We start from the raw sequence: 10,648 nt of genomic DNA, 5'->3' as shown, positions 1-10,648 counted from the left end.
ATGGAGATTCTGCTTTTTCATTTCAACTTAATTCATTTATTGCTTTTCTTGTTCCTTCTAATAATCTTTGTTCGAAACTGTTAAAATCTAATAACTAGGAGTGAACAAAGATTGCCACCAGGTCCAGGGACTTTGCCCTTTATTGGAAACATGCATCACCTGATTGGAGCACTTCCACATCATGTTCTTAGAAATTTAGCCAGAAAATATGGACATCTAATGCACCTGCAGTTAGGGGAAATTCATGCAGTTGTTGTATCATCTCCACATATGGCAAAACAAGTCCTAAAAGTTCATGACCTTTCCTTTGCAGGTAGGCCAAAGCTTATAGCATCTGATATAGTCTTTTACAATCAAAAAGACATTGCATTTGCAAAATATGGCGATAACTGGAAAAGGATGCGTAAAATATGCATCTCAGAGCTCTTCAGTGCAAAGATGGTCAAGTCGTTTAGTTTAATTCGACAAGATGAGGTTCATAATCTTGTTACATCAATTCGTTCTGCGCCAAATGATGTCGTTAACATGACAAAAAAGGCTCTTCAACTTACCAGCTCCGTGATTTGTAGATCAGCTTTCGGAAAAGTATGGGATGATAGAGATAATTTGTTAATGATCATGAGGGAAGTACTAGCCTTGTTAGGCGGGTTTGATGTGGCAGATTTCTTTCCTTCTTGGATATTACTTCGCGAAATCAGTGGAATGAGAAGGAGATTGATGAGTATGCATCGTAAGCTTGATGTAATATTGGAGAACATTATTAATGATCAAAAACAGAATAAAGCAAACGGGAAGAAAGGCAACAGTGAGTTTGGGGTTGAAGATCTGATTGATGTTTTACTCAGAGTCATGGAGAATGATGAACTTCAATTTCCAATCACAAATGACAACATCAAAGCCGTCATTCTTGAAGTTTGAATCCATCTCATAAAATATGTTACTTTCATTTGAATCTTGGCCAAATGATAATAGTTAAAACTTCAATATTGTAGGACATGTTCTTCGGGGGAACTGAAACTTCAGCAACAACAATCACTGGGCATTGTCTGAAGTGACGAAGAACCCAAATGTCATGTCTAAAGTACAAGAGGAAGTGAGAAAGACTTTCAACGGAAAGAAGGTTTATGATGATAATATTCTCGAAGAGTTGAAGTATCTAAATTTAGTGATTAAAGAACCGCTATGTTTACACCCTCCAGTCTTTCGGAAACAGCCGTCCTACATTGGTAGGAGTCAGGTCTGCGTACACTCTACCCTCCCCAGACCCCACGATGTGGGATTTCACTGGGTTGTTGTTGTTGTTGTTGTATGTTTACACCCTCCAGGTCCTCTTCTAGCCCCTAGAGAATGCAGGGAGGAAACAACAATTGACGGATACACTATTTCTCTTAAAACTAAAGTGATTTTTAATTGTTGGGCTATGGCAAGAGATCCTGAAAGTTGGGACGACCCTGAAATTTTTGTGACAGAGAGAATTGAAAACAGTTCTGTGGATTTTAAGGGAAATCAGTGTCAATTTACTCCATTTGGTGCAGGAAGCAGGATTTGTCCGGGAATGCAATACAGTTTAGTCGACATGATGTATCCCTTAGCTCAGTTGCTTTACCACTTTGACTGGAAACTTCCTTATGGAATACAACCAAAGGATCTAGATATGACTAAAACATTTGGAATAACAGAAACGAGGCAAAATCATTTGCATTTGATTGCCATTCCACATGATTCGTATATAAACTATCAGTAAATATTATAACGCTATCTATACATATATAGATATATAGATAGTATTATTTGTGGTATAGTATTATTCTATTTGAAATTGTAATTGGTTCAGGTTAAGGAGGTACAAAAAAAAGATAGAACATAAGTAGCTTGTTAATTTAGCACGACAAAGAAATCAGTAACTTTAGTTGTTTGTATTTGTTTTTCTGCTCACGTATGTAGCTTGTTATCGTTATATTTACTTTCAAGTGTTGTCTGGACCAGCTTGTACAGACATAAGCCTCCAACCAGTACAAGTACCGATCGTAATACACTTTTCTTTCTATGAATTAGTTGTAACTTTAAGTCATTTGATCAGAATTCAGAGTATTGATATTTTTTCATGTAACCATTAAACACTTGACCCAAAAAAAAGGGCATAAAAGTAGTTAACTAGTCACTACAAGAAAAGGGTGCAATTATAGTGGTTTTATCTGCTTATTGCCGCGGTTTAAACGGACGTAATAAGCACAGTTCATAAATTTTATTTGAAAAGCATCAGCTAGGCATCAAGATTTGGCAAAATTTAGTTCCAACAGACTTTAATATGCTACCCTTAATAAGAAAACTAACACGTAAAGCATCAGAACAAACAATGTGTAAAAAGACTAGAAGGCAACCCTAAAACATACTTAAAAAGCTTATTTGACACCGATATTAGTCATACTATTAGTTGTATTACTCTTGTAGTTTCTTGTCTTTGAGTTTGGTTTCTATTTGTGGTTTTTTTACACTTCGATTATCATTATATCTTGTTATAACTATTATTTAGGATGATTTGTCAGGTTATCTATAGTTTTTTGTCATGTCTCCTCATTTGTTCATTGAAATTGCCAAAATATATTGATAAAAGATATGGGTAATAAGACAGTTAACTTATTTAATCAGCAATAATATCTGAAGCATATATCTATTAATCCACCTAACTTGCATATAAATATACTTGAAATATATATATGTTTGATCCCTTAATTTGTATTAACTGATAAAGAACCCGAATGGATGGCCAAAACACATGCAGAAGTGATATGGTTAATAGAAGAAAGATTTGGATGCCAAAGATCTCGAAGAGGTGAAGTATCTGAACTTAGTGATCAAAGAAACGCTAAGTTGTTATGGTTGCTGATTCGAAGATAAAATACTGTAAAATTTTGAATAAAGTAGGACCAGAAATGGAGATGAAACAAAATTATATCTGAATCCACTAAATTTACACTGTCCCAAAAAAACTTAATCCCTCTTAGTACCTGAGGTATGAGATTATTTTCTTCCAGGAAAAAAATGAATGAACCACACTGGTGTAATGGTACTTCAAACCCCAGTGTACAGCAAACACAATGATCAGTCAAATCACACTTAAAACTTACTTTGCAAGTGCAAGAAATATTGTAGAAGGAAGTAGAATAATTCAGAAGTAAAATCGACTGCATATTTAAATACTTTTAGATGAGAAATATTTGATTACTGATCCTGAACCAAATTGCGATCAATAGAACAATTACAATCTGTTTTGGCTTGATGCATACAAGTATGCTGTATGCATTAACATATCCCATACTGAAATGAAAAGTTTCTCATAAACAATGATTTAGCTATTAAACAATGTACGTTCTCATTTTCTCATCATATATAAAGATAAGATGAAAAATATTTTCTTCCTCCAACTTTATACTAAAATCAGAACTTTTTATCTAATCTAAACGAAAGAAATCTTTTCATGTCATTTCTCAAAGTATGTCAATTTAATTGGTGATATTAGAAAGACAACGTTAATGTCAATCAAGTGACGATTTTAGAAATTAAGACAACGTTACTTTAAGTGGACGAAGGGCAGCGGCAGCAGGGTGGTTCCGTCGCTAGATTGAGATCTGCAGGGCGGCGGAACCTGCCCTCGTCGAACTGAATGTCTACCCTTCCCGCATTTGAAGACAGACTAATGTTTAAGACCTCCTACTTTCTTGGAGATTCTCTTTGGATTGTCAAGTTAATTATTCTTTTGTTCAATTTTTATTGTTTCATGATATTTTCCTTTTATCTTAATGAAAGAAAGTAGACTTATATTCATAAACTAGTCCAAAACTGTAACCTATGACTACTGATTTCCAGGTAAATCCACTTAGATATGACTCATCTTTTTCCTCCAATGGTGAGGAACATGCGACAAATCACTTCTCCCACATTGCTTTGATAGAGGAGGAGAGGACCACGCAAATTGTTTGTCTTGCTTTCCTTTTTAGTCATCTTTCCACGTGACATGTTTAAGACCACAAGATTGAAGGACATTTTGACACATTCTACATGTCTTTAGTTTGAGATCACCACAAGATTCAAAAAGTCTTCTTTACTTTCTTAAAATCCACGTCAAGTCAAATACGGATTGATGTCACTATTTACATGTACAAGCAAGCAGGTTAACTCATAATTCTGTGTGTTTAGGTGGATCATCCATTCATTATGCTACTTAGTCAGGATCAGGAAAGAAACTGAAACAGAATAACTTAACTTAAACAACCATTATTGCTAAAACAACACATACAAGTAAGTTGCTATCAAACATATACAAACAACAAACAAGAAAATTAATAACATAGAAACTAAAACAGAAAAGCTCACTCTTTCAATCCTCCATCAAGTCCATCATCTCTGAGCTCTCTTCTTTGCCTTTTCTTCGGGGGAATGATGCCTTCAAAAAATTCCAGAAACCATTTTGGCTGACGATATTTAAACATGAGACTCCACATGACAGTTCCAACAAGAAGTCCAAGAATATGACTCATCTTTTTCTTCTTCTTCCTCCAATGGTTGAGGAACATGCGATGAACCACTTGTTCCACATTGCTTTGTTAAAGGAGGACCATATAAATCAAGGTTTCCACCATACGAATCATTTTCAAATGTTTGAATTGTGAACCTTGAGGAATGCGTCCAACAAGGAGATTTTGAGAGAGGTTTAAGAATGCCATAAAGTTCATTCTTGTCAATTCCAGTGGAATCTTTCCAGTGAGCCGATTCCAGGAGAGAATGCTTCAAGCATATTCAATTTCACAAGTTCCATGGGGATAGGATTGGCCGAGTTTACCGTGAATATCTCCTTTGAGATTGTTACGGGATTAATTGAGTAGCCAAAGAGAGCTGAGATCCTTTAGTGTTTTCGGAATAACACCTTCAATATGGTTGCTTGAGAGATCTATGGTTGCCATAATTGTGCTGATTCTTTCTAGCTGAATATCCTGACCTTTGATCACCAACCTCACTGAAACCTCATACAATTTGTAATAAAACTTCTCAAATGGTTCCATGTACTTGATCTCTCCTGTGTCTTCACCATCTAATTTAATCATTGCCTTGAAGTTTCCAAAAACTTTTACAGGAAGTGAGCCACTGAATTCATTACGAGAAAGATCAAAAATTCGTAACTTGGGAAAGCAAACCGTAATCTGACAAGGACTTATTGGTCCATGGAACACATTGGACTTTAATATTAGGACCCGCAGTTCTTTAAGTGTTCCTAGCCAAGCTGGAAACGTGTCATTTATAGCGTTATTCCCCAAATCAAGAACTTCAAAACCAACACAGTGGAGCAACGACACAGAGACATGTCCTTCAAATCGATTACCATCCAAGACAATGATACTCAATGAAGTGTTCTGCGCACATAACAGTCGAAGACTTCCTGTGAAATTGTTCCTTCTTAAGTCCAACACCATTAGCAAAGACATGCTTCCCAAGCAACTTGGAATGGAGTTACTGAAGTTGTTGCCTGATAAATCTAGAAATTCAAGTATGCTCATGTTACAAATGGATGAAGGTAGTGGACCCTGAAGGGAGTTAAATTTAAGATCAAGATACCTTAGATTATGGTAATGAAATTGTGGTAGGTAGGGTAGCCTGTCAAAAAATTCTGTGAAATGTTTAGGTACCACAAGGAGTCCCACCTCATGCCGCTAATCAGTCAGGGATTTAACCACGAATCTTATTGTTAGAAATATCCAAGATCTGAAATGTCTTAGGATGTAGGCCAGACAGGGAATTATTCGGCAAGTCTTAAGTATTGAAGATTTGTCAAGTTTAAAATTGTTGAAGGAATGTGGCCAGTGAAATGATTATAAGACAAAAATAACTCCCTAATTTGGGTTAGGTCGCCAATGGAATCAGGTATGGAACCTGAGAATTGACATCCATAGAGGTACAAGCTATTCAAGGAACTCAAGGTGCCAATTGAATCAGGCAGCTCACTGGAGCAGCTCACTGGAGATGCCTGTGTATGCAATATTCAACTCCAACAGAGTGCTGCTCGGCCGGATCTTTGGTAAAACTCCTTTGAGAAGATCATTGTATCTCAATATGAGGCTTTCCAAGTAAAAGTTCTATGTGAGAACACCTCGCAGATTAGTATCTACAAGATCCACGTACCTTAAGGAGGAAAAAATATTCACAGGTATCGGAGAGAGAGATAACACCCTCCAGATATGCGAAGTTCTGAAGCACTGCTTCAAATGTTCTCTGATCAAGTTGTAATCCAATATGAGAATAAGAAAGATCAAGTGAAACCAAATTGGAAAGGTATGAGATTTCTGTTGGGATTTTACCATAAAAGGAAGAGTCAGAAAGGTTGAGATGCCTCAAACGGCCAATTCCATTTGGGATTGAAGAAGGATAAAAGTCATTGTAAGCAAGGTTTAGTGTTGAGAGATGATGAAGTTGGAAGAGGCTACTGTTGGGATGAAAATTACAACCAAATCTGACTATAACTAAGGTCCAGGCCGATAACATGACCGATTAACATATCACAATTAACTCCATCCCAAGTGCAACAATCCCTACTCTCATTCCAAGACTTTTTTTTTGGGTAATCAAGATGTCTGTATTCATCAACCCCACATCTAAGGTGGTAGTATATTTCAAAGGATTGCTTAAAGTGAAGCAAAGCAGAAGCTTCACTGGGAGAGCATAGATGATGAACAGAGGATGAAGAAAAGCATCCATTTAGCAACACAAAACAGAGAAATGGATTAAAGAAAAAGAGACGTCCCATCTTCTTGTTTGTATTAAGCAAATAACAGGGTGTTCTGTTCTTAAAAATCAATCATCATTACCATGGAAAAGAAACTTGGGTAATGAGGGATATATATCAATTCTTTTCCCATTAAAGAAAGAAAAGAAAAACATCCAGACAAATAAAATGGGGTACTTGCCCCCCCATCTACCACAAACTAATTTGTGGTTGCAAAACAACTGTCCCAAGTGTTCAGTCAATTTCCAGAAAGACCCTCTGTCTTGGTTGATAGTACCAATTATACAATATGTGTTTTGTCCAACTTCGGCATAAATGGAGCCAAAAAAAAAATACAATGGCATCACTAACTGAATATTAGGTTTAATTTATTTTAAATAATTTATAATCTAAAAATATTAAGTTGGGATAGTCTAATTTTATTTTTTTTGGCTTATAAATTATTTTCAGCTTATAAGCTGAATCAAACAAACTTAATTATTTTTTGAATTTAAGTACAAAATAACTTTAAATTGACAGTCAAATACTCAAAAAACTAAAAACAATTTATAAATCAATCCAAATGAGCTCTAAACAGAGAACGTGTTGCCCAGGGATGAGTACTAGTCACTTCTAACAACTTGTTACTCATATTTTGTAGTGTTCCACAAGACTTTTTAGAGGACGGAGAAGACCTAACAAAATAATACTCCCTTATGTGCTAATTTTCTCTAGATGTTGTGTTCATTTCGAGGTTATCCACTATCTCTGCAGTGTGTGTTAGGCAAGACGATGTGAATTTGTTCTCGTTACACACACTGTAGAGAAATATTCTGCAGACTTCTAACAAATTTCCTATGAGAGAAACTATTGCTTGACTAATAGGTCAAGTGAGAATTATTTTTATTTTTTTAAAAAAAAGAACAATAATTAAAGACATGATTTAAGTCCTCCATTTCCTCCTACGTAAACTTAAAGAGTATGTAACAATAAAACAATAATACCGTGTGGAATTTTGAAGTCATTGATTTTATTGTTTTATTTGCTTCTTTTTTTTTCAAAATTTTGTTTTCATTCGATTATATAAAGCTCTTGTTTGATGTGTTTTCCTGCTTATTAATATGTTTTGAATAACTTTGTGAAGAATATCATTCCACCTGCAGAGAAATTTATCAGAAATTTTTGATTAGTTGTCTCTTCTGCTGTTTTCAAATTTGTTAGGTGTATTCTATAATTTTCCACAAGACTTCTTAAAGTGTAATTCCATCGGGTGAGGTGTGTGTATATTGAGAAGGTAGAGAGTCTGTCTTCATAAACCGTTGACTCAAGATAAAAGTGTAGTGAATGGAGTGATCAAACTGTTGCAACACGATTCAGAACTTCTAGATGATTTCAAAGGACGTAAATTTGGGAAATGACACAAATGATGTAGCCTTGAACCCAAAATTTTTGACACGTATATATATAAATTCCTACTAAATCTCACTAAATATTAGATACTATAAATCTAATAAAAATTGACAGTAGCGAAAAACGAACTTAACCCCAAATATGATTTATATCCCAAAAGTGCAACAATTTAGAGTTTGAAAGGATATTTTAATTTACAAAAAAACTTGGACTCTAAAACAATTAAAACACTTTTACATATTTGGACATTAATATTTGAATAGATATTTCAATATTTGAGGATATTTTCATTCAAAGTCATTCAGGTGATCATTAGTTTTATCGTGTGATCGAGTGAAATTACAATGACATTAGAACTTCCTATTGTAACTTGTTTCTTGATATGTTCTTTCTCCGTGTTGTTCGAGCCAACTTATACCATAAGCCTCCCACCAGCACAAGTACCATTGATGCACTTGCAACTAGGGGAAGTTGATGCAGTTATAGTATCATCGCCATATTTGGCAAAAGAAATTCTAAAAGTTCATGACCTTTCATTTCAAAGTGCGACCTCTGATATAGTCTTTTATCATCAAAAAGACATTGCACTTGCAGAATATGGATATTACTGGAAACAGATGCACAAAATATGCATTTCAGAGCTACTCAATGCAAAGAGGGTCAAGTCGTTTAGTTTAATTCGACAAGATGAGGTCATAATCTAATTGCATCAATTCATTCCACGCCAAATGTTGTCGTTAACATGACTGAAAAGGCTCTTCAACGTACCAGCTTTGTTATATTTAGATCAGCTTTCGGAAAAGTATAGGATGATAGAGATAATCTGTTAATAGTATCATGAAGGAATTATAAGCCTTATTAACCGGGTTTGATGTGGTAGATATCTTTCCTTCCTGGAAATTACTTCACAAAATCAGTGGAAAGAGAAACAGATTGATGAATATGCATCATAAGCTTGATGTAATATTGGAGAATATTATTAATGATCATAAACAGAATAAAGCAAATGGGGGAAAGGCAATAACGAGTGTGAGGGTGAAAATTATGGAGAATGACGAACTTCAATTACCTATGACAAACGACAACATCAAAGCGGTTATTCTTGTAAGTTAATTTGGTTCTATCTCATCAAAACAGTCAATCATTTAAAGTCTTGTTCATGTTCACGCTTATTGTGCACATCAAAGAAAAGAGTGCCACATAAACTAAGACGAATGAAAAAAGACTGAAAGTTGCTTAATCTTAACATTCACATCAAAGAAAAGAGTGCCACATGAGGAAATCTTACCATCTCTCGTTGGTTGTTGTTAGTGAGGATAACTTTGGTACTTCATATATATATATATTGTGGGTCAAAAGTCTTCTTTAGTTTCTTAAACTCTACATAATCACAGAATGTTACACAAAATGGGATACATGAAGGATTTCTTAAGTTCATAGCTATCTCACGTGGTAGTTTTTGATAGTCCCGTCATTTGAAAAAGTCATATGTTAATTAATATTTAAACTTCAATATTGTAGGACATGTTCTTCGGGGGAACTGAAACTTCAGCAACAACAATCACTGGGCATTGTCTGAAGTGACGAAGAACCCAAATGTCATGTCTAAAGTACAAGAGGAAGTGAGAAAGACTTTCAACGGAAAGAAGGTTTATGATGATAATATTCTCGAAGAGTTGAAGTATCTAAATTTAGTGATTAAAGAACCGCTATGTTTACACCCTCCAGGTCCTCTTCTAGCCCCTAGAGAATGCAGGGAGGAAACAACAATTGACGGATACACTATTTCTCTTAAAACTAAAGTGATTTTTAATTGTTGGGCTATGGCAAGAGATCCTGAAAGTTGGGACGACCCTGAAATTTTTGTGACAGAGAATTGAAAACAGTTCTGTGGATTTTAAGGAAAATCAGTGTCAATTTACTCCATTTGGTGCAGGAAGCAGGATTTGTCCGGGAATGCATTTTGGTTTACCTAATGTTGTGTATCTGCTAGCACAGTTGCTTTACCACTTCGATTGGCAACTTCCTTATGAACTACAACCCGAGGGTCTGGATATGACTGAAACACTTGGAATATCTGCAGCTAGGAAACATGATCTTCACTTGATTGCCATTCCACATGATTTGTCACAATAATGACATAAAATGTCATTATCATAGTCTTATGATGCTTTCTTTCCTATTCAGATTCTGTGCAAAGCTCCATTTCAATCTTTTTAAGTGTATCCCCTAAATAAGTAATAAATCCTATTTCATCCTTATAAGTGCAAAGGAGTGATGGTGGAAGGCTGTTGATAATTGTTCTTGGTTGGAATTATGCAGTGTGAAGGAACTACATTCGGGCCTCGACCACTGGTGGAGGGTTAGTTGGGGTTTTGTTTGCTACTCAGTTTTTCTATGTAATTTTGGAAGACAGTGACTACATATTATTTTCAATGCTTTAGAGAATTGTTGACTGTCATGCTTTGTTCTGTTTCTTTGGAT

The 10,648-nt window shown here is 35.2% G+C and overlaps 1 protein-coding gene and 2 pseudogenes across 1 annotated transcript; 2 read left to right on the top strand and 1 right to left on the bottom strand.

Annotated features, from left to right (window-relative positions):
- On the top strand, window positions 1–1,744 carry LOC129890739 (premnaspirodiene oxygenase-like; annotated as a pseudogene).
- A 2,515-nt stretch (window positions 1,745–4,259) lies between these two features.
- Window positions 4,260–6,923, bottom strand: LOC129889665 (receptor-like protein 9DC3). The gene is made up of 2 exons (XM_055965067.1): window positions 5,611–6,923; window positions 4,260–5,530 (listed from the first exon to the last, which is right to left on the bottom strand). Exon 2 carries the CDS (start codon window positions 5,478–5,480, stop codon window positions 4,872–4,874), a length of 609 nt encoding a protein of 202 aa, XP_055821042.1. The 5' UTR covers window positions 5,481–5,530; window positions 5,611–6,923; the 3' UTR covers window positions 4,260–4,871.
- Window positions 6,924–8,508: 1,585 nt separating this feature from the next.
- LOC129890738 (premnaspirodiene oxygenase-like) lies at window positions 8,509–10,359 on the top strand (annotated as a pseudogene).
- Window positions 10,360–10,648: the final 289 nt, after the last annotated feature.

This window comes from Solanum dulcamara, chromosome 5, assembly GCF_947179165.1.
Source record: "Solanum dulcamara chromosome 5, daSolDulc1.2, whole genome shotgun sequence".
NCBI lineage: Eukaryota > Viridiplantae > Streptophyta > Magnoliopsida > Solanales > Solanaceae > Solanum > Solanum dulcamara.
The sequence above is the reverse complement of the archived record's forward strand: the minus strand, read 5'-3'. Positions and strand labels throughout refer to the sequence as shown.

Excerpts from the sequence above, each read along its gene's own strand:
- LOC129889665 (XM_055965067.1), bottom strand. The coding sequence starts at position 5,480 with ATGTCTTTGCTAATGGTGTTGGACTTAAGAAGGAACAATTTCACAGGA.